Raw genomic sequence first — 23,699 nt, 5'->3', positions numbered from 1 at the left:
CATTTTACTTATTGCCTTCTTTCACGTTGCCTTTACAATTGTCTGACTGTATACCTTTGTCAATAGGTTAGTTACATGGAGATCTACTGCGAGCGGGTGCGGGATCTGCTCAATCCCAAAAACAAAGGGAATCTGCGGGTGAGAGAGCATCCTCTTTTGGGCCCCTACGTAGAGGACCTCTCTAAACTGGCCGTGACCTCGTACACTGACATCGCTGACCTCATGGATGCTGGCAATAAGGCCAGGTGAGCCGAAGTTATACAGTTAGTTGTTTAAGGAACACCTATTAAATAGCGCTTTGAATTGAGGTAATGAGTACTTCCACGAAACAAGTCATATTTTTCACTTGCGTGACGTTATTGTGTGCTTGTGCATCTGTGTCGCTGTGCACTCCCCTGCAGGGAGGCGTGAGCCCTGCCTTAATCTTCCTGTGCTGACTCAGAGGCACAGTCACGGCAGGAGATGGGGGTTTACATGCCATGCTGTGGAAATAATTCCACTCACTCGGCCTTGTGTGTTTGGTTTTGGATTTCTTTGTAGTATGATCCACCAATCCCTCATATTTAAGTCACTAATAGGTGTAAACCCAGTGAGGATGACTCGTGTTGGCAAAGACCTGGAGTGTTTGTGTTTGTTATGGAAAAGAGGAAGCCATACTAAGTACGTCTGTATGTTTTAATCTACAGAACCGTGGCAGCAACCAACATGAACGAGACCAGCAGCAGGTCCCATGCAGTTTTTACCATTGTCTTCACTCAGAGGAAACATGACAGCGAGACAGACCTTTCTACTGAAAAGGTCAGACAAGGCTAAGAGGGACTTTTCATTTGACTGCATTTCCACTGGCACAGACACAGACACAAAGCAACACAAAGTGTGTTTTGCTAGGACCATACCATATTATCTGTTTTGACATTTTTTGTACTTTTGTACTATTTTTTGTCCTTTCATTCTTTTTCAATAACCTTGTACATAAAAAAGGAAGTCAAATGCTCTTCCCTAACTGTGATATTATTGTTATTGTTGGCAAAGTATGGCGTGATGTTCTGCAATTCCCACCCTCAATTTGTTGTACAAATGCTTCTCCTCCCTTTTCAGGTCAGTAAAATTAGTCTAGTTGACTTGGCGGGGAGTGAACGAGCGGATTCCACTGGTGCTAAAGGTACCAGGCTAAAGGTAAGACTCCATTATTGCATACCCTAAACCAGGGGTGCTCACACTTTTTCAGCATGCGAGCTACTTTTAAAATGACCGAGTCAAAATGATCTACCCACTACAAAAATGCAAAACATCTATTTATTTTCAAATGTATTGAGGATTATTTGTACGTACAATGTATGTTGATGTACCTTACATAACCAAATGAGCCAATATTGCAAAACACACATAATTAACTATTAACATTTTTTGTAATTACCTGAGTTTACTTTGATGACTTGCACTGAATTGAATCAGCCAAGGATGCATAGTCCGGACAGTAGCTGCTGATAGCCAGGTTAGCCAGGCAAACGCACTTCAAAAAAGACATTGTGAAAAAAAAAGTCCACCTCCCATGCCGTATGGAAGTGATATGTTTTTGCCTTTTTACTTGGTCCAGCTACTTCACTCATTTTAGTGACCATAAACTTTAGCGAGGGCTTAAAATCTGACGCAATTCGCCGACTAGCTTAGCACTTTGCATCGTTGTTTACGCATGAGCGGTGACCTAAAGGTCAAAATTCAGTTGTCATCTGACTGGTTGTCCTGTATGTCAATCAAGTAACGGGGATGGATGATAGGCTGACATCGTAAGTTCTGCTGCACTTAGATACGTTGTTTGATTTGATTGGTCACCCGAAGGGCAACATTCAGTTGTCATCTGAATGGCTGCCCTGTATATCAATCAAGTGACGGCATTGATGCTAGGATGATATTTTTTTAATGTCACGCTGCGATCGACCAGTACCACCTCCGCGATCGACCGGTAGATCGCGATCGACTTAATGAGCACCCCTGCCCTAAACAATAGTTTACATGTCCAACTTGAGTAATATGTTTATTTGCTTATAGGAGGGTGCAAACATCAACAAATCCCTAACCACGTTAGGAAAGGTCATCTCAGCCCTGGCTGAAGTGGTGAGTGTTTGATGGTGCTTTTCCTTTTCTGACCTGACAGAGATGAGCCTGGCATGTTGTAATGCCTCCCCTTGTCTTTTCTCCTGTCCTTGTTCTAACTGCTTACGCAGGATAACTGTTCCAGCAAGGTAAAAACCCTTTGGCAGCTCAACCATTCACCTTTGATTTCTCCCCTGGACAGATTGGACGGCCTTTGGCCATGTTCAATGTTTAAGGCTATTAACCGCTTTTAGGCATCCTGCACTGTAAAATGCCTTGCTCTGACAAATGATCTTCCAGTTAGGTTTTTCCTCATTTCATGTGGCCCCAGTTTATATTACAATGTACTGGAGAATTCCAACTGCCATCACTAACTCCTTGCATCACACAGGGTTAAAATCCTGAATAATGTATTTGCCTCCCTGTTTCAGAGCAAGAAGAAGAAGAAGACTGACTTCATCCCATATCGAGACTCTGTTTTGACATGGCTGCTGAGGGAGAACCTTGGTATGAATGCTAATGCATGATACAAATGATGATACAGCAAGAGGATGACATGTATTGTAGTAGTAGTATACAATGTGGCCAGTTCCTTTGATTGCTCCTTAGTAGCAGCACATTGAAAAGTAAGATGTTTGAAATGGAAATGTAGCTTTTGGGGGGAGTTTGTGTCATATTGATTTCTTTGGCTTTTTTTCCTTCTTCACACATAGGTGGAAACTCCAGAACGGCAATGGTAGCTGCACTCAGTCCAGCTGATATCAATTATGATGAAACCCTTAGCACCCTCCGGTAAGGTTCCCATTCTCCTGGACATGGCATTTGCATGTCATGAATATCTTATTTGTTTTTTCTAGCTATGCTGATCGAGCAAAGAACATCAAATGCAATGCTGTCATCAATGAAGATCCCAACAATAAACTGGTGCGCGACCTTAAGGATGAAGTTGCTCGACTGAAGGAGCTGCTGCGTGCACAAGGACTGGGAGACATCCTGGATAGTGAGTTTGTTCTTCACTGCAGCATTTATGCTCTCTTCTCAGCAGCTTCTGTCTTCTGCCTTTTCTTTACTATGTCAAAGTAATAGAACACAAAATATTTCCATGTTTCTTAAGGTTGAAGGAGTATAGTTGAACTACCATTACTATCACACGGACTGATTAATAACAACTCACTTTGTACCTTTCATTTATCAGAGCTCTGCTTGTGTCACACACTGTAGCTTAGTATCCTTAGTATCAGAACACATTTGAGGCAATATTTAACTCTTTCAGACATCCCAACTCGTAGCTGTGCAAGTGTCTGATGTGATTAGATGAGATGTACAAACTGGGTTTAACTTGCTCATTCCTTACTCTGCAACAAGACCTTTGTCACCACGTTTTCCCATCACTGTCTTCATTCTCATTCTGCTCAGAGTAGAGAATACCTAAAAGCACTAAAAGCTACCAATCTACTGCTTTGGAACTCTGACCCTCTCATTTTTTCCTGCCTCCCCTCAGTTGATCCTCTGGGGGATGATTGCCCAGGAAGTGGAATCAAATGTTTGTATATGTCTGTTTGTCTTGCATTGGCCATCCCTGTTTGCTCGAGTAGTAGTTAGGATAACATTGTTCAATATTAATACTAGGGCTGGGCGATATACTAAATTAGTGGAGTTCAGGGATGTCCAAACATTTTCTACTGAGGGCCACAAGAATGAGGGAATCACTTTGATACCACTTTTCATTTTTTTTAGTAGTAGTATTATTATTATTTTGCTAAAACCATTCAAATGTTGGTCAAACGCTGCTAAATATAGTTCAATAATTATTAGTGTGATATCTTGTTCAAACATTCAATTTGGCTCTAATCCTCTTACATAATGATTGTTACGGTTCATGATTACATTATTCCCCGGCGGACAGAAAATGACCCGTGGTTCCACTTTGGACACCCCTAATACAGTTGGTAGTATTTGCATCAATTACGCTGTCTCTGTTTGTTTTTTCTGCATGTCAATATTTAAATTATATAAAAACCGTGAAAGAAGAAACTATTCATTTTTAACAAATGCTGGGGTTTTTAAAAAGTTTTAAAGTCATTTTAAAACCCTATTACCGTGTGTAACTTCATGTGGACATAAAAAAATACTTTAAGCCATGTCGCCCAGCCTTAATTAGAAATGTTACCAGCTTTGCATGTAAATGCAAAAATAAGCTAAAGCTGAATATAAATGCAAGGCTTTATAGTTTGGCGATGGTTAGCATGCGTTACCCTTGTGTTGATCAAAGCTGCTAATTGCTAATTGAGTGTCCCTTTTTAAGGCTAGTTCGCTCTCTATCCATTTTCATTCCATGTCATCCTTAAAACCCCCTGTTGCAGCTCTCTTTGTTGGTGCTCATTTCTTTTATTACTAATCATCCACTGCAGGTGACAGTTCTCAAAGTATTAGAATGCCACTGCTCAGTTGTCAAACTGAGGTTCAGAACTACAGACCAAAAGGTGCAATATATAGAAATTGTAGATTCCACTAACTTTTGAGTGAGTAGTTGGTTTGGTGTGCCCTTTCCTCTAACCTCCTTTGCGCTGTTATCCCTATTAACTTACCGTAATTGTAAACAAACTGGCAGCTCTACGTGACTGCCAGACCCCTGATGTTGTTCTAAAGAATCTGTATTGCTACTGCTAAATTTGGCTTCTGTCCTTGATGCTGGCACATAATTTGGTACAAAAAGTTACAATGATGTCTTTTTGTCTTTAATTGACACATTTGAATAGGCTGCTATACCTTTAGCTGGATGTGAATGAGACATGAGTGATAGCGGGATTGTATGTGTATGTGTGGGAAGGACTGTGGGCTGAACTTTGGTAGCATGCCGGTGCCGTTAAATGTTACTCATCTCCTCTCTGGACCATCTTGCAGTCTCCATCTTCCACCCATGCTACTGCCAAGAAAGTAATAGCAGTTTTCACACAGTGTATGATAAAGCAACATGAATACAGAGTTGCACAGGTAGACGGTTCAAGGGGACCTATGATGCTCATTTTCCACTCTTCGTATTGAGTTGTGGACACCTTTAGAGCTGATACACACGGTAAACGGCACACAAAGCTTTATAGTTCTTCCAGAATCTGCACCTATTCAGCTGTAGTTCTTTGGAGTTCGTAGTACCCGCAGAAAACGGTCTATTTTATTCCCCCCCGATGCCTGCCTACTAGCATGCCCACTCCGCTATGGATGGTCACACGGTATCGGAGTTGTATCTTTTAAAAATGTCGGCTTTTAACATACAGCCGTATGTGTTGGCTTCCGAATCCCATCCGGAAGTAGGGACTGGACAGTCCAACGTTTCTTACTTCAAGACGTCTCTCAATAGTAAGTAGCGTTAGCATGTTAGCCTTAGGTTTTCTACAGCATGGGTAACGTCTAATGTGGCCACTAACTGTGGTGGGTTGGAGACATTGCTAGCAAGTAAACAGAGGAGCAGAGCTTGGGGGAGGGCTGAGAGCTTCGCTGGCTTACAGCCATGCCCATATAAGGAAGTCCACTCCTCTGTGACATCACAAGGGGCAGTTTTACCACTCCTTTTACCACTCCCAGCGTTTTGAGCCATCCCAAACTTCCTTCAGGGCTCACTTCCAAATGCACAAACCTCCTGCTGTGAAACCTCGGCATGGTTTAACACCAGAATCCAACATTCTAACTACATTTATAGGTCGGAGAAGGGGGGAAAGCATCATAGGTCCCCTTTAAAGAGTCTACGTTAAATTCCAAACCATAAAATGTACTAACTGCTGCAATACAATCAGCCAGAAAAACCAAGATACCTGGAGTGAAAACTGCTGCTCTTTGTAGCTGACGTGATGAAGTATGTTTGTCTTAACCCGTTGGTACAACGTATGTCTCACATTGGTCTCCCCCCCCCTCTGTCCTTTCTCTTTTCCCTTATCTCCTTTTCCTCTTCTCGCCCGATTTTTGTATTTAATTCCCTTCATTTAACATGTTTTTATCACCCTATCCCTGGCCCACTTTCCTCTCTGTTCTCCTTCTCTCTTGCTGTTGGCTCAGACCTCAAAGACATTCACAACAATAAGAATAGATACTTGATAGCCTCAGAGAACCAACGCCCTGGCCATTTCTCCACAGCGCCTATCGGTTCCCTGACAGTGTCACCCTCGTCTGGCTCACTGTGCAGCCAGGGGGCCCTGCAGTCGGCCACCAGCATACAGGAGCGCATCATGTCTACTCCTGGTGGGGAGGAAGCCATTGAAAGACTCAAGGTAAAGTTGGCGCCAGCATGGCATTGTGGTGGTGTACCAGCATGGGTGTATTCCTACAAATAATAGCAATCATAATATATTGAGTTATTTTCCAATATTGTCCTTCAACCCCCATTGTGACTAGCCAGTCAGTTTCCGTGTCACACATACACCACAGATACAAATCCCAGAATGCACCACAGAAGATTGATGTCTTTTTTTGTCAAGAATGTATTTGTATTCTTAAAGCCTGTCAAAAACATCATCTAGTCCACTGGATGTTATTAGCCTAGCACCCGAGTTGTGTTGGCATGTTAGCAACAGACAGTTTGTACCCTTACCTTTAAGGGGCAACAATCATTGTGAATTGGTAATTTTCTCACTAATAGGATTATCATTTTATAATGGCTTAAATTTCAGCTGAAATCAAGTTCAATAACACAGTCTCACGTCCTATAATGTAATATCAAATCACAAGTAGCCTTTTACCAGTCAGATTTTACTCATATGACTTAATATCTCGCCGGCAGTAGAACCCTAAACTAGAGCAGCACGGCAGCCAACCATTAAAAGCTGCAGTTGCCATGGTGACCGAGGTGCCCACTCTTGTCTGTCATCAAATGACGTCAAGCGCTAACGCAGATATGCAGGAAAGTGGACAAAAATAGCTCCCGAGTTGTTCCCTTCCAGCTGAAGAGGAGCACACGCGATCGAAAGGTGGAGCACGTTGGTGATCACGTTGTGATTTAAAGAAAAAAACAGTCATCACATACAAGCATAGACATTGAATGTTAAGCTGTTCAGCAACAGTACCAGAAAATGGGAGATTTTTGACTATGCCATTTTACATGTTGACTTTTGTGTTTTAGGAATCTGAAAAGATCATTGCTGAGCTCAATGAAACCTGGGAAGAGAAGCTGCGAAAGACTGAGGCAATCCGCATGGAGAGGTCACGATCAGGACAGCCCCAATACTGTTTATTCAGTCCATGTTGTGCTCAGTAACACGCATGCACAAAGTAGTTCAACCCTCACCGCTATTCTTTGTCAGAAAAGCCTTAATGTTGCACACTATCACTCCATTTTCTCCAATTTCAGTGTAGTGTATATTTCTTTTGCCATAATATGACATCTCTGGAATTTGAATTGAATAGAACATCCTGTTCCTTCACAATAGGGAGGCCTTACTAGCAGAGATGGGTGTGGCCATACGTGAAGATGGAGGCACTTTGGGTGTCTTCTCTCCCAAAAAGGTAGGCCATCCATCATCAGACATGCCCCCCCCCCCACTTCACTTCATGTCTTACTGTGTTCCGACAAGACTCCTCCATGCGCTGTCTTGTCTCTTTTCTTACCATCCCTTATCATTTTGGTTTCTCTTCACTGTTGACAATGCGCCTTGTTCATGTAATCAGCTCAGCCAGGAAAGCCTGTTTGATGAACAGTTTGATTGTTTTCCCACCAAGGTTTGTTCAGTCACGTTGGCAGATTAAGTAAAATTCCCGAGTAGTCCCCTGAGAAAGAGAATAGCTTGAATAATGGTTCTGTAGAGCTTCTGTGTGGAACACCTGTAGTAGCTCCATAGTATGTTATGTCTAGTTTTTTATATAGAATTGAACAATTAGCCTTTTTTTAAACATATTGTACTTGGAATATGATGGGATATTTTCCTTTTCTACTGCACTGTACCGACCTGGCTCAAAATGGCTGTACTTGCTATTGTTGCATTTCCCTTGGAAGCAAATGGTACTATTTCCAGCCTCTGGTTAAGTCTGGGTTCCAAACATGTTGAGCTGATACATTATGAAGGAATCACTCCTGCAGTGTTATGCTCCTCAGTCTCCACCTCAGTCTCCTTTTGGATGAGATTATTCCCGTCTGTGGCCAATCACATGCTGACAAGTAAATACAGCCAACCCCTCCCCCCCATTGTTGATGCGCCGCGTTTTGACCGATGCTTTCAAACAGTGCAGTGGAAAAGCTCATTAGTACCATCATCCCGACTTCACTTAGAACTGCTGCTTGGAGTTGTGAACATAGACTGTTCAGTGTCAGTAGTTTCACCCCCCCCCCCCCCCCCCCCCCGAGCTATGAAACCTGCTGTATGTCACAGAAAGAGGTTTCCTGGAGGGCACTCGCACAAATTTACAGCAATCATTATATCCTGGCCTCCTCCTGCTTTGTCCACCGTAACACATGCACAGTTATGTTAGTTGTCAGCTAATGATAGCGATTTGGTCAAGTTTAGTTATTACGCTAGCTATCATTGACTGTATAGCCTATTCGAACAACATCACGACTGCACATTGTAGATGCTTCTTTTGCTGCACCGCGATGCAGTTACTTCCTCTCTGTGTCTCTTGCTGCCTGCTGCCTGTGTTGCAGCCTGGGAGTCGTGCAAGATGCTCCCTTTGCCATTCCAGATCATTTTATGAATGAGTTATTGTAGTCGGGGACGTGGGACACGTGGGTGGAGGGATCCAGGATCACGGGAGTCGTACACAATAATTCCTCTTACCAAGGCACCTCTCCTTAATGTTCTGAGGTTTTGTAGCATGTTTGTGTTTTCAAGGAAAATATCATTTCTACTCTATACTATTTTGGTATGCAACAAGACTTTGGTCCAAGCACAATCTGACTTTTTTGTCCCAGTTAAATGAGAAAACTCAGCAAATAACACAAGACCTTATTTTGCTATAGTATCATCTGTACATATTCGTTTGACAGGGATGGGAAGGTGGGAAGGAAAAGGTGTGGAGGACCATGTTAGAATGTATGCAGTGTACAGGTTAGCCAGGGCTGCAGCACCAGCACAGCAAAGAACTACTCATTTGTGGCTAACCCTGAAAGTAAATCACAAAGAGGCATGTCCTTATGTTGACAGTCTTACTAATTCACCTTCTTAATTTTCATTTGGTGGTCTTGTGCCTTGTGTTGAATTATATTTTGGCCAATATAAGAATTTATGTTGATGTACAGTATGTGCCCTGTGTATATTAAGGGTTTTTTAGTCCCATATATATTGGATATCGGCCTTTTTTCATCCCCCATCACCAGTATTAGCCCACATCGGTTGGCCTCTAGTTCCCATATTTGTAGGGTGAACAAATGTAACCGTGAGCCGGTGACATACAGCAGCTTTAGTCTTGCCTTGTTCTTTTTGTTCACATCCATCTGTCTTCCATTTTTTCCCTTCTCACACACTGCTGCTCCATTGGTTAGCCTTTCACTGAGAAGACTTGTGATCTCTATACAGACTTTAACGGGGTCTTCTCCCCCAAGAAGGTTGGTTGTTTTAAGATGTATTGTGTTGTGGTAGCACTCAGACAGAAGGTGCTTTCAGCAGTATGTGGATGTGACCATTATATAGTCATTTATAGACAATGTAACGAATGCTTCCCATCTTGACTGCTTGATGGTTCAATATTGTCCTGCAGACTCCTCACCTGGTTAACCTAAATGAGGATCCTCTCATGTCAGAGTGTCTGCTGTACTACATCAAAGATGGAATTACAAGGTAAGATCTTAATAAGTGGGAACAATTCTAACAGTTTCTAGGTACAAAACAGTAAAACTAAACTTGAACAGCCAACATGCATTCTGCCTGACATTTTAGCTGTGCTGTTGTTGCTCATCGCTTTTATGTTACCACCTTTAAAGTCACCCAGGTTACAGCACATTTGCTATGTAGATTTAGTTTTAGATTTACATTTAGTGTTGAGGCATATCAACATTGCAATATTCCCACAATGCTTTAAGACTATATTTCTTTTTCGTCCTTTAGCCTTGCTAAAGATCATCACCGTTAAGTGAAATCAATTCTGGGCTTCAGAAACAGATGAATCACCCTTTAGATTAAAGGGCCCATTTAGTAACTCATGTTGACTTTTTTGCAGAAATATGTGCCCTCTAAAACAGCCTCTGTAATGCTTCCAGGGTGGGACAAGCTGATGCTGAAAGGCGGCAGGATATCGTTTTAAGTGGTGCCCACATCAGGGAGGAGCACTGCATTTTCCGCAGTGAAAGAAATGCCAACGGGGATGGTGAGGGACCTTGTTGGGAAACTCTTGTTGAGATTTATTGAAATGTATTGTTGTTTCTGTCAATGGGACGATTTGCAGACAGTGTATAATGATGTGTGTCTTTGCTAAAGTTATCGTCATGCTGGTGCCCTGTGAGAGATCAGAGACTTACGTCAACGGCAAGCGTGTTGAGGATGCAATCCAACTGCGTTCAGGTACTTGGACTTAAATGCAGCGGCCAGTGTAAACTGTTTTGGAAGACAACTGAAGATTAATTAGCATTTTCCTAGTTATGATCCATGACTCCTCTTTGGCCGTTCTTCTTGCAATGATCTGTGTGAAAAAAAGTCATCTTTTCATAGATATTGCCTTCACATGCACTTTTACAGGGAACCGTATTATTATGGGAAAGAACCACGTGTTTCGCTTCAACCACCCTGAGCAAGCCAGGGCGGAAAGGGAGAAAACGCCAACGGCCGAAACCCCCGTGGAGCCAGTGGACTGGACCTTTGCTCAGAGAGAGCTTTTGGAGAAGCAGGGCATCGACATGAAGCAGGAAATGGAGAAAAGGTGAATTGTAGGCTTCCAATTGATATGAGGCGTACCGTGTCATGCAGTTGTAAATCTTCCAATCTGTGTGCTCAGGCTCACTGAGATGGAAATCCTCTACAAAAAGGAGAAGGAAGAAGCGGACCAACTTCTGGAGCAGCAGAGACTGGTGAGTTCAAAGCGACTGGAGTTTCTCTAAAATGATTGGGAGTCCTCCTTGTAGCGAGTAACTGCTGAATGGGTTCAAGCGAGCTGAATGATGCTTTCTGTGACGAAGGTAGCTCTGTGAGTGACACGGCATTATTATGTGAGATTCTGTTGTAGCCAATTTCCAAGCACCCATTTAAATCGCCTAGTACTAATTCTCACTCTGAGCTTTGACACATTTGGGATTTGAATGTGTGCACCAGTGCATGTGTGCTGTTCTTGCATGGAAGACTTCTGGTTTGAAGCAGCTGCAGCAATTTGATGGAGCCAAAATTAGATTGTCACGCTTTCCTCTTTCCAAATCCCTGTTTCCACTTCTCTCTCTTCTCTTGTATGTTCTATAGTATTTGAATCTTGCAAAACAGCAGGTACTTTAGAGTGTATCAAAATTTGATGAAAAAAAATAAAATGAAGTACATTGCATACATATTTGCATAAATGCTGCTTTTGCACGGTTCATGGTAGTAGCATGTTTTCTTAACTCATCGAGGACTGGCTCTATAGACTCGGTGTCAGTGTTTGCTGTTTGGCCAGTCAACTTTTGAGGTGGCTGTAAATGTGCTTTTTGACTAGACTAGTTTTCTTACTCTTGAGTTTCATCTTTTCAATGCAGTTGCTGTCATGTACAATGCATTGTGATAACAAAAACTTGTTGTAGTTTTTGGCAGTGACAATGTGGTTTCTCATTGACTTCTTTGGCTGACTGCGTTGGCCAGCCTTATCTGGCGGCAGTGTTACAGAAACTAAGTTCTCACGGGTCACGGCTGAATCAATGAATCACATATCTACAGAATCATCTCCCACGATCACAGCAACAAGCGTTAGGCTCCAAACTACCAGTGACGCAACATTTGTACTAGTTTTAGCCACAGCTTTACTGTAGCAAACAAGACCTAAAATATTTCCACCTACTGGTTGTGATCTGTAATGTCTTTTGTCTACCAAAATGAGAAACTGCATTCCTTTTCCAACCAACTAACCTTTCTTGTCGTGGATTAACACTTCACCACAGGCTCTTGTCTCTCACTCTCCTCTGGCTTTTTGATCAGCTGCAAGAACACTCTCTCCTAACACAGCGCTAATACTGACAGCCACTGAAAACCCTCTGGACTGAATAAGGCTCCAAAAGTGACATGCATGCACGCTATCCGCTAGTAGCACGTTTGGGACGCAGCTTTCTTTCTGGAGAGGAATTTGACAGAATAGCAGCTTCTATCCTCTGTTGATATTTCTTTGCTCATCATGTAAATCAACTTTTACTTTCAATAACAATATGCAACATTGGGAGCAGTCTTATTGAAACGTAAACTGTCAGTTAAGGAATGGTAGCAACACCATTTTTTTTTTCTAATTGTTTCCACGCAAAGGCGCGCGTGGGTTATATCTGGCTACTCCAGTTTCCTCCCACATTCCAAAAACATGCTAGGTTAATTGGCGACTCCAAATTGTCCATAGGTATGAATGTGGGTGGGAGTGGTTGTCTATATGTGCCCTGTGATTGGCTGGCCACCAGTCCAGGGTGTACCCCGCCTCCAAGGACAGCTGGGATAGGCTCCAGCATACACCCCCACCCTAGTGAGGATAAGCGGCATAGAGAATGGATGGATGGATGCTTCCACGTCAACTGATTAAATTCATCCTTCCACAAGAAAATCTTAGACATGAAACACAAGAAAGTCAATGGAAGCCACTGTTTTTGGTTTTTATTGTATATAAAAATCTTTATTTTCTTTTTTTTCTTTTAATGAAAGATGATGCATGTTGCCATACATCTGGTCAAGTATGGCGGATGTATGCAATCCATTTAGATAACATTGCTACCGTCCCTTCTGAATCTGATATCGTAACATACTCCCGTGTTGCATATTCTTACCTTTTTATTCATTCTCATTTAAAAAGCATCCTTCATCTTTTCTTTGATTTCACATTGTAATTTCTCTTTTTTGGGGGGGACCATTTGGTTTTCTGTTTCCTGTGTTGTTCTTTCAAGGATGGCGACTCTGATAGTGGGGATGACTCAGATAAGAGGTCTTGTGAGGAGAGCTGGAGACTAATCACTTCCTTGAGAGAAAAGCTGCCCCCCAGCAAATTGCAAACAATAGTGAAAAAGTGTGGATTACCCAGCAGCGGTAAGAGAAGAGAGCCTGTGAAAATGTACCAGATCCCTCAGCGGCGCCGCATCACCAAGGACTCCAAGTGGGTGACTATCTCCGACCTGAAAATCCAGGCAGTCAAAGAAATCTGCTATGAAGTCGCGCTCAATGATTTCCGCCACACGCGGCAGGAAATTGAAGCACTGGCCATCGTAAAGATGAAGGAGCTTTGTGCAAGCTACAGCAAGAAGGACCCCAACGAGCGGGACTCATGGAGGGCAGTGGCTCGGGATGTCTGGGACACCGTAGGGGTCGGTGATGAACGCATTGAGGATGTCATCACCAATGGGTCTCGAGCAGGCGGGGCTGTCATGGATGATCTGAAGGTGCACATTGATAAGCTTGAGGACATCCTGCAGGAGGTGAAGAAGCAGAATAATATGAAGGATGAGGAGATCCGTGCTCTCAGGAATAAGATGGTAAAAATGGAGAAGGTGCTTCCACTCATTACGCCAGATGGTCAAGAGAGACCTCCGAGTACAGAAGCTCCGTCCAGCACAGCGAGTACCCCGAACCCTCAACCACATGTGCCTGAAGCATCTGATGCAGAGAGTGGAGAATTCCAAGTGGTCCAAAGCTCAGGCGAAGACTCCGCTTTAAAACAAGGCCACATGCGTTGGATTCGTCAAGAGCAGCTACGCCTTAAGAACCTCCAGCAACAAGAGATCTCCAAGCAGCTTCGCCGCCAGACTGGACCACACCGGTTTATACCCCCAGAAGACCGCAAGCTCCGTTTCCCCTTCAAGAGTAACCCCAAACATCGCAACTCTTGGAGCCCTGGCACTCATATCATTATCACAGATGAGAAGGTCATTGAGCTAAAGGTGCCAAAGGAAGCTGTAGCAGAGGAAGAAGACGAAAGCCAGGCTACAGAAGGGGTACAGTTTCAGGAAAAGGTAGCTGCGTCCGTGGTAGAAGTCGCTCCTCCATTGCCAAGTCCATCAGTCCAGCGGCGAAACAAACCTTTGGAGCAAGGATCAAACCAGGGTCAAAGACATAGCTACAGGTATAACCACCATCAACAACCCCATGAACGAGGCCGTAGCAACTCGTTCAACATCCGTCAGCAGCCCTCTGGCTCTACGGAGCACCTGCAGCAGCCCGATGCAAACCGGAGGCATGTACAGGCCCTCTACCAGCCCCGCCACCACCAGAACCAGCCTATATACCCCCAGCTCCTTCACCACCAACCGTGCCACTACAACAGCACAATGTACATGGATGGCAGCTTCAACGGCTACCAGCAGTACCACCCGGCTGACCACGGCAACCATCCAATCAGCTTTCAGGCGCCCCCTCGCATCCGCAGGCAAATGTCTGCTCCAAATCTGAAAGCCAGCAGAGAGACAGCTGTTTAGAATTAGAATTCCTTTTAGTAGGCAGAAACATTACAGATCACAACTGCGCATAAAGACTATTGGTTGATCCAAGCTTGTATATATTAGGAAAGTGACAATTTATCATTGACATACCATTTTATCATATATCAATATGCATGCCATGCGCACTGTTCATTTTTCAGTCATATTTTGTTTTGCCAAACGTGTCCTCATGGTTCACTTTCAGTGTTTACATATTTTCCTTTTTAATTGTTTTATTTTCAATTATTTTAACCACTCTAACACATTGATATATTTGCTGTAGCACACAAACGTAGAAAGCAAAATACCTTTGCATTTATCTCTTCCATCCAGCGGAATGCCTTCTTAGACCCTCAATTGAATTGAACACATCATGTTTCCTAAATGGTCCAGTTAAAGCTGGGGCCTTTATTTACTCTACCTAAACTGTGAACGGGCCATCATTGGAGATTTTTCCTAAATTTGAAAACATTATATAGCACAACTTACTTTACGTTACGTAGCGGACGTATAACATGCATACATTCATACCAACAGCTGTGTCGCACAGTCAACATTTGAAAGTGCATGTAAACGTAGACCAAGCGGCTGGCTGATGACTACTCGTGATAGTTAACGATTCAACGACAGCCATCTTAGGGAGTTAAAAAAGAGGTTGCCTATAAATCCCCCCCCGACTACAGGAGACTGTGGTTCATTTAATGAAGGTGTTATTTGGAGCATCTTTCCTATTTTTGATATTTTGACACTGACAGTTGTATAGCATCTTAAAAAACTGGATTAGAATTTAAAATGGTGCCTTTTTATGCACAACTTGAAAATTTGTAATGCATGTCCGTTATGCCTTTTTTGTTGTACAAGGTATGTACACACTCTTATAATACATTTATTGAATGAGATTCTTAGTCTGCTGCTTGATTGAGGATGTTTGTAATCCCATATTTACGGTAATATGCAATTGCTAGTGTATTATTTTGCACATCCCTTTGAGTAATGGACATATAACGTAATGAGTAAATGCAGTATAGTGCAGAGTGCAGTAATATAAGAAAATGTTTCTCCTTCCTTGGCGTTGCAGAAAACAGTCACCAACACATAAAACATACAGTGAGACGTACTACATGAGATGTGTGATGATTCAACTGCCCCTTTGACAAGTAACGGTATACTTCATTAATGACATAATGTTCCAGAAAGGCACTCATGTTGAAAATGCTTTCTTTTCTGTCCCTGTGGAAACTATATGCACTGACTTTACCTCATTATTGTGTATCCTTTTCACACAAGCTTCATTTTTGCATTATGGGCCCGTGGTGAACAGACTCAAGATGAGCATCTACCTAGTGAAGGATGTTGTCATAGTTCCCAAAGACATGGCTTCAACATCTTGAATGGCAGACAGTGTTGGACACAAATGTTTTTAAATGAATCAGTCTGTCAAGTCTACATAATAACTCTATAGCCTTGATGGAACAGTCATACTATATGTTAGCTTGTGCCGGCTTTAACCAACAGCAAGTCTGCCTGTCTGTGTCTTCAAGTTGAACATACAAAGTGTTTATTTTGACTGTCCTCACCATGCCTTAACTACGCTGTAAAGAAAACCAAATGATTTAAGTTTAGTTCAAAGGGGACCTATGATGCTTTGTCCACTGTTCTGACCTATAACTGTAGTTAGAATGTTGTATTCTGGTTTTAACCAATGCCAAAGCTTCAGATCATGAGGTTTTAGCATTTGGAAGTAAGCCCTCAGAGAAGTTTGGGATGGCTCGAAATGTTCTGTTTCAAAAGGCGTGGTAAAACCGGCCCTTTGTGATGTCACAGAAATGTTTTAGAAAGATAAATTGCAGTTTATCAGTTCTCAGTCGATCAACTCCTACCTACACAGTTAGTGGCACAAACCGCAACTCTTTCTATGCACTCGGAAGTGTGACCAATACAGCAGAGTGGGCGTGCCTGGGGGCGGGCTGTGGGTGGAATACATTAAAACAATTGTTTTTGCGAGAATCATGAAATCCAAAGAAATACGGCTGAATCGGTGCAGATTCTGGAAGAACTAGAACGCTCTCTGTGTGAGTTATTGTGTGTAGCTGCTCTATAGCATTCCACAACTCAATGCAAAGGGCCGAAAAATGAGCATAATAGGTCCCCTTTCAGTAACATGTTGCACTGGTGTAGATGGCTGCCTGGTAAGCTGGGAAAAAAATATCCAATGTACTGTTCTTTTGAAATTTGAAAATACACATGTCTTTGTGTTATTTCTGTTGTACATCTTAGAATTTGCATAATCAAAGTGCCTCATGGTGGTCATGAACACAATTGTGTTTAATAGTTGAAACATACCCATGTGGAACAATGCTGTTCAGAGGATTTGAAAGAATACACTGACGTCTTGTGTTTTGGAGAGATTATTTTGCAAAGTATTACTGTAATAAAATGCTCCGAGCACACGCATTTGTCATAAATGGGAGTGATGCTGTATATTTTCACAGCCAAAAAACATTTAATCCGATACCTACTTTACAAGACGTTGCATCATAACTGTGTGTTATGGTAATCATGCAAGTGAAAAACATGAAGACTAGCTAAAGGCACTGAATGCAGTGGATGCAGAGGGCGCCAACGTTCCAACATACTCCAATATGATATCCCGCCTCTTTCTGCTTTGAATATGCTGATGTCACTCAACACATGCGCTAGTTATGTTTGTTGCCAGCCTATGATAGCAGTATTGCAAAGTTTAGCTACTAAAATTAGCTATCATTGAATGTACAATCATGAGAAAAATTATTAGCCTTCCCTTGTTTCTTCAGTTTATTGATCCAATCCATTTGTAATGCCTGGTATATTAGTTTGGACAAATATAATATTGATAACAAAAATAGCTCATAAGAGTTTGATTTAAGAGCTGATATCTAGTTTTCTTGATAATAACCATAATCACTCAAGTTCTTACACAAATAACTTAGGGCTGGGGGATGTACCAATATTTTTTATTACTATGTATTACTTTGTTTTTGGTGCCATACCAAGCTTTTCAGCAAGTGTGCAGCTCTGGATGTTTATCTTGTTACATTTGTAGTTCGCCTTGCTCCATTGTTTATACTCGGGAGCAGCTGTTAGCCTTGAGCATCCCTTTGCTAAGCCCAACGACCGGAGATCCCTGCGGAGATACAAAGGAGGAAAGGCTGCACAGCCAGAGTGAATAGCGAAAAAGACGGTATAAAGGTTGCTGTATAAAGACAGTATCAACCATGTTTACCATCCGTCGTCATGGGGAAGGTGAGACGGAAATGCTAACGGTGCTAACCCAGCTACAGAGAGACTACCATGACTGCAGCATGTTTTCACTGAAGATATATTGAAGTTGTTGTATACTATTGAAAGATAACATAATATATATATATATTTCAGCGGCTATTGTTCTATAAGATTGTTTACATTTTAAGACAACCTTGCATGCATATTTGGCTTTGACACACCAAGATATTTCGATGTGTATATATATTGTATATCGATATTAATCGAGTTTTGGTCCATATTGTCTAGCCCTAGAATAACTAGCATTGCACTGCCAAAAAATTTAACTCTTGTGAGCTATTTTGTTGTTCCCGTTATATTTGTCCAAATGACGCTAGCTTTAGTTGTACCGGCATTAAAATGATGACTGTATAGCCTATTATAAGCTCACAATAAAATAAAACCAGTTATGCCAAATGAAAATTTCACACTTTTTACACAGTTATAAAAATGTCATTTAAATATAGACATATTTTGTCTATTCTTTTAAACCACTATGGGTAGCCGCTGATAAGCCAGTGGTAGTGTTCCATTTTTTTGGTTTCAGAAAATAATTTGGAGCTAGCCCAATACGGTGCTTTTTAAAGGGAATCTGTGATGCTTTTTCCACGTTTCTAACCTGTAAATGTAGTTAGAATGTTGGATTCTTGTGGAAAATGCATTCTCCCATTTTAACCCATCAACGGCATTTCACATTTGTTTAATATGTGTAAGTCATGGAGCAAAAGCACTTACACAAACCGGGTTTGAGGTTAATGTTGAATTTAATGTTGTCATATTCCACAAATGTCTCTTAAGACCTTTTATTTCGTCTTATTGGGTTATGAGCTTGTTGAAGATTATTCAAGGAATCGGGTGTATGCCAGAAACTGTAGTTTGTTGGTCGGGTTTCAGGCAAGGAGGAGGTCAAATACAAATGAAAAGGTTTCATTGTCCCCCCTCAAGACACTGAACAAAGAGATGAGATCACCAGAACTGGAGGCTGTCCTGGGCTGCAGCTGATGATGATGGCGCCCCTCACTGGATTATAGCTGACTGTGCTTCTACAGAACCTCATTTCTCTTCTAGCCATTGTTCTCCTGATACAGCCTTTGTTTACAGCATCTTTTGCTAAATTAGTTACTGAAAATATGGCAAAACTAAACTCCAGCTGTATTTTTTTCGATTTCCAAAACTTTTTTAATTTGTTACACCCACGGCCCGCCTCCGGCCACGCCCATTCCGCTGCTATTGGCAACACCCCAAGCGCACACGAGGACTACAGACTACTGCCGAACCCCTCTTTCTAATTTTGTCGGCCTTGGAGTGGATAAATGAATAAAATAAATGAATAAATCCTTTGGAGAGCTACTTGAAAAGTGGTTAGGAGTGTATCAATGTGGTGGTGGAGTGGTAGCCTAGGTCTGCGTTTACTACGTGCAGACAAACTTGGTACAACATCAGCGGTGCGGGACCATAGTTTGGGCACCACTGTTGTAACTGTTGTTTACTAGGGGGCGACAAATGAGCTCATCCAAATGTGTGTGTGTGTTATTTCCTCTTCACTGTGCTTTTTCAGGTTTATGAGAGTAAACTGCAAGAACTTCAGAAACAGGTCGAGACTCGTTCCCTGGTTGCTGAAACACCTGATGAGGAAGAGCTGGAGGAGGAGGAGGAAGAGGAAGGTTTGTCATCTATGACGTTTTACGTAAATGTAGTGCTGATGTGATTTAGGTGAAAAAAAATGGCCTCACACATTCCACATTGTAGGTAGTCGTCAGTATAGCAGCTTTATGTACAGTAGGTTAAACAAATGAGTGGACAATGGACTTATCCTGACTGTCAAAAAATGGGACTTTTATTGATAAGCGATTTATACTCTGGACTTTTTGGCAACTTTGTCAGTATTAACGCATGCCTTATCTCCCGACTTCCCATAGTGCCGTGGACTCAGCACGAGTTTGAGCTGGCTCAGTGGGCCTTCAGGAAGTGGAGGTTCCACCAGTTCACGTCGCTCCGTGACCAGCTGTGGGGGAATGCCGTCTATCTGAAGGAAGCCAATGCCATCAGTGTGGAATTAAAGAAGAAAGTAAGGAAAATTGCAAAAACGCAACATCCTTTATGTGTATGTGGTATACAGCAGCCACCACGAAATGGCGGACCCAGTGATGGTCCTTTGCAGACATGTGACCAATTAAAGTCAATGGGAAATGTAATCATGCTCGTGGACCAATCGCAGCGGCAGTTTGCCGGTGGCGTTATGGTATTGTGGTTAACTGCAGGCATGTAAGATATAGTTGATATAATATTCTTTAAATCGGAGTCAGTAACACATTTCTTCTCAGGAACCACTTCAGTTCTTATAAAGTTCTCTGATGGCCATACTGAATGTATGAACAAATATGATGCCGCTGGGATTGTCAGGGCATTGGTGGGTTAAACATTTTTGGCCTTTTGCATAGCAATGCATAGCAAGTCATTCAGTATATGGTCCCCAGGCTGTCGTTTCCCCAGCCTTACTTTAAATCATCTCTGCTGGGCGTAGAGGGATTTCATTTGCCACAAATCAAACATTGGTTTTCTCATCAGGCGACCAGTATGATTGGTTGCCATGTCTCCTTCGAGGCCGTAAGTGATCGATAGGCGATATGGCTTTGGTGCCTCAACAACATTTATTCAGCTTTTGTCATGTGTACAATTTATATCCAGTGATTTTAATGGCTTGGTTGGTGATTTGCCCCTTAGAGCAAGGCACTAATTGATCAGTTTTTGACCTTTCAATGCAGGCATACTACATTTACAGAATACCTCAGTCATAAGTCCTGCTTGATGGGGGTGTCACGACACACATATTGGGTTCAGCGAAACGAGACGAGACAAGACAATATTTTAACGTCACTTTTAAGAAAACTACAATGGCTTTTTTACAATGACAGCTTTTTCTCTAAAGGAGATATCTCATTACGTTTTAGTCTTGCACTATCTAATGACACTACTACTACTTGGATATAGTTTAAGTCCCCCCCCCCCTCTGTGTTTCAGGTCCAGTTCCAGTTTGTCTTGTTGACAGACACACTGTACTCTCCACTGCCCCCTGAGTTGCTCCCACCAGAACCTGAGAAGGACCGGGACTCCAGGCCTTTCCCTCGCACGGTTGTGGCTGTTGAGGTTCAGGACCTGAAGAATGGAGCCACACACTACTGGTCCCTCGATAAACTCAAGTAATGACCTTCCCATACTGTAAATGACCACATTTTCCACACTATAACGCGTTCTTTAAAGCCATTCATTTTCTAAAATACACAGTGTTCCTTATAATTTGGTGTAGTGAGTTCCAGGATCTGTAAAAATGTTGTGCTACTTCGGTAAGTGTTCCCCTTTACTGACTGTCGGACCATTTCCTGATGGCTTAACCTCCACCAGGCCTCTGGTAGGTTAACTAGCGGTATGCTGAACAACATGGCGCCCATCTCTCCGCTACTGAAACAAAACCAAGTGAAGCAAACAAATTGGTAGATTGCCATCATTCCAGGAGGGTAAACAAAAGAAGTCCAACCGTGGTCATTGGAAGTGAAGTTGTGAGATCAATGGATGAAAGACGGCTAACACGGAGGCGGCACCGGGCGAGTTAGGCCACCATATGTGAATGGATTTTGGATGTTCAGGCTAAGGTATCTGCTTTAATGTTGTCCGAGCTTTGGCGAGAGCCAGCATCATTACTGAACAGCCACCTGACTCCGACAATGATGAGACAGAACCCGGCAGGTTTGATGCTGAAAATACCCAGGTCTTCAATTCAGATACAGAAGCTGAGGACTTAATGGATTTGTGGGAGAAGAGGAATTAAAAGTACGGTGGTGTATTGTTAAATAGCAGAATAAAGCCACTGTTGTGCTTTTTTGTTAACCGGTTGTGCATTTGCCTTACAATACGGTGCACTTATGTATGTTAAGTACACAAATAGAACCCTTAGTGGCGGCTGCGCCTTATGGTGTGGTGCGCCTGGAACTACGGTATCTCTAGTTGAAGTTGTGTATTATCATCATCACCACACAAGTCTCTCTACTTTGTATTATCATACTGAATAATCACTATTATTCTAAAGGCAGCGCCTGGACCAGATGAGGGAGATGTATGACCGTGCAGGGGAAATGGCTTCCACACACCAGGAGGAGTGTGGTGAAGGCGCTTTGACTGGAAACGACCCCTTCTATGACCGCTTCCATTGGTTTAAGCTTGTGGGAAGGTATGGAACACGCTGGAAGACACGTAAACGCACCATAGCACACTCAAGCTCATTATGCTTTATTGTGTGGCCGCATTTTGGCTTACAGTCCGTGCCGATATTGATGAGTCCATACTGCTACCGATCACATAACTGTGGATGAAGTGTAAATGTATTTTTCAACTTCCAGCTTAAAGATAGCCATTCTACAGATAAAATGGACTTGAACTCAACATTTAGCCAAGGTTTGAATCATTTGGCCTTAAAAGTAAACGTAAGAGATATATCAAATATTATCAAATATCCACCTCGGAAGCTTTTGGTGTCTGTTGGTCTACATGTATTTCATCATGTCAACTTAAACTGGATCCAAATCTTTTAATGACATATTTATTATGTATTTTACTTTCATAACAATTCATCATTTTGTTTGCACAATTACCTTTTTAGTTTCCCTAAAACCACGTTTTGTTGTTCTTCATAAAAAGCATGTTGTCTTCCATGTTGTGTTCATGAATACTTATGTTTTTGTTGTTTTGATTTCATGTCATTATTGATGGGATTTATTCATTTGTCATATTGCCTTTTAATATTGCTGTTTCTATTCCGTCATGCATGTGATATCATTTTATTTACCATGTGTGTTATTTTCCCATGCATTTGTCATTTGTTGTTTTCATTTCCATTGTCATTTTAACATCCCTTCTGCCTCATACAAGAGCTTGTTAACGGAAGAATGTATGACATTATGTTATTTTTCATTTGCTCCTCTGGTAGACAGACCTGATCAAAATCTACCTTTTGTACATTTGGATCTTAGTGAGGTTTTAAGTAGAGCTACAACATGCAGTAATAGCTGTGCATCAATCATGTCAATCATCCTTAAAAATGCCATTTTCTGGGGGTGTGAATGCTGCTTGCTTTTTGTAATTATTTGTTGCTTTGCTCAGAACAACATCATACTGGTGGGAGGAGGAAAGTGTTTTCAAATTATCATGTTATAATATAGTTAGCCATAACATGTTTTCATTCCTACGTCTGCCTGTGTTGTGACCTTTGCTTGGTGCCTGTACGACCCCACCTCTCAGCTCGCCCATCTTCAATGGGTGCGTCAATGAGCATCTCGCTGACCGCACGCCCTCGCCCACCTTCTCCACCACCGACTCGGAGATCACAGAGCTGGCGGACGAGCGCCAGAGTGAGATGTCCGACTTGATCGACGACGAGGCATTTGTGGATGACACCAGCTCAGACGCCGGCACGGAGGAGGGCTCGGACATCTTCAGCGATGGACAGGATCCGTTCTATGACCGCTCCCCCTGGTTCATCCTGGTGGGAAGGTTGGTGGCGGGGGGTGACATTTCCATGTTATGCACATGAAGACGAGCACAGCACCAGACTTCCTGCATTGGATAGCTGATGTATTTAGCTGTGGGAACAATGCCATAGAACACTTTTCAAAGTGTGGATTCTGAGAATGTAATATGGTGGTTATGTAATATGGTCCTCCTCATAAAACACATTTTCTGGTGCATATTTTTCAGCTCAACCCAGACTTTATTTGTTCTC

At 42.3% G+C, this 23,699-nt stretch overlaps 1 protein-coding gene across 25 annotated transcripts in view; it reads left to right on the top strand.

Moving 5' to 3' along the window:
* kif1b (kinesin family member 1B) overlaps positions 1–23,699 on the top strand; it is a 49,938-nt gene that overhangs the window by 12,367 nt on the left and 13,872 nt on the right. For 4 of the 25 annotated variants that reach the window (XM_058083192.1, XM_058083191.1, XM_058083182.1 and 1 more), the window contains exons 6-30: positions 67–245; positions 687–798; positions 1,099–1,176; positions 2,050–2,115; positions 2,226–2,243; positions 2,526–2,601; positions 2,808–2,886; positions 2,952–3,094; positions 3,596–3,637; positions 4,506–4,577; positions 6,145–6,356; positions 7,205–7,284; positions 7,512–7,587; positions 7,750–7,800; positions 9,557–9,619; positions 9,772–9,851; positions 10,271–10,377; positions 10,488–10,571; positions 10,746–10,926; positions 11,002–11,074; positions 19,485–19,590; positions 19,846–19,994; positions 20,948–21,126; positions 22,011–22,151; positions 23,219–23,470. In XM_058083192.1, the coding sequence (XP_057939175.1) occupies positions 67–245; positions 687–798; positions 1,099–1,176; positions 2,050–2,115; positions 2,226–2,243; positions 2,526–2,601; positions 2,808–2,886; positions 2,952–3,094; positions 3,596–3,637; positions 4,506–4,577; positions 6,145–6,356; positions 7,205–7,284; positions 7,512–7,587; positions 7,750–7,800; positions 9,557–9,619; positions 9,772–9,851; positions 10,271–10,377; positions 10,488–10,571; positions 10,746–10,926; positions 11,002–11,074; positions 19,485–19,590; positions 19,846–19,994; positions 20,948–21,126; positions 22,011–22,151; positions 23,219–23,470 (2,699 nt within the window). Of the gene's footprint in view, positions 1–66; positions 246–686; positions 799–1,098; positions 1,177–2,049; positions 2,116–2,225; positions 2,244–2,525; positions 2,602–2,807; positions 2,887–2,951; positions 3,095–3,595; positions 3,638–4,505; positions 4,578–6,144; positions 6,357–7,204; positions 7,285–7,511; positions 7,588–7,749; positions 7,801–9,556; positions 9,620–9,771; positions 9,852–10,270; positions 10,378–10,487; positions 10,572–10,745; positions 10,927–11,001; positions 11,075–13,102; positions 17,092–19,484; positions 19,591–19,845; positions 19,995–20,947; positions 21,127–22,010; positions 22,152–23,218; positions 23,471–23,699 lie in introns of those variants that run through there. The other 21 variants (XM_058083204.1, XM_058083189.1, XM_058083195.1 and 18 more) reach the window with 16 other exon arrangements.

The sequence above is a fragment of the Doryrhamphus excisus genome, chromosome 10 (genome assembly GCF_030265055.1).
Source record: "Doryrhamphus excisus isolate RoL2022-K1 chromosome 10, RoL_Dexc_1.0, whole genome shotgun sequence".
NCBI lineage: Eukaryota > Metazoa > Chordata > Actinopteri > Syngnathiformes > Syngnathidae > Doryrhamphus > Doryrhamphus excisus.
The sequence above is the reverse complement of the archived record's forward strand: the minus strand, read 5'-3'. Positions and strand labels throughout refer to the sequence as shown.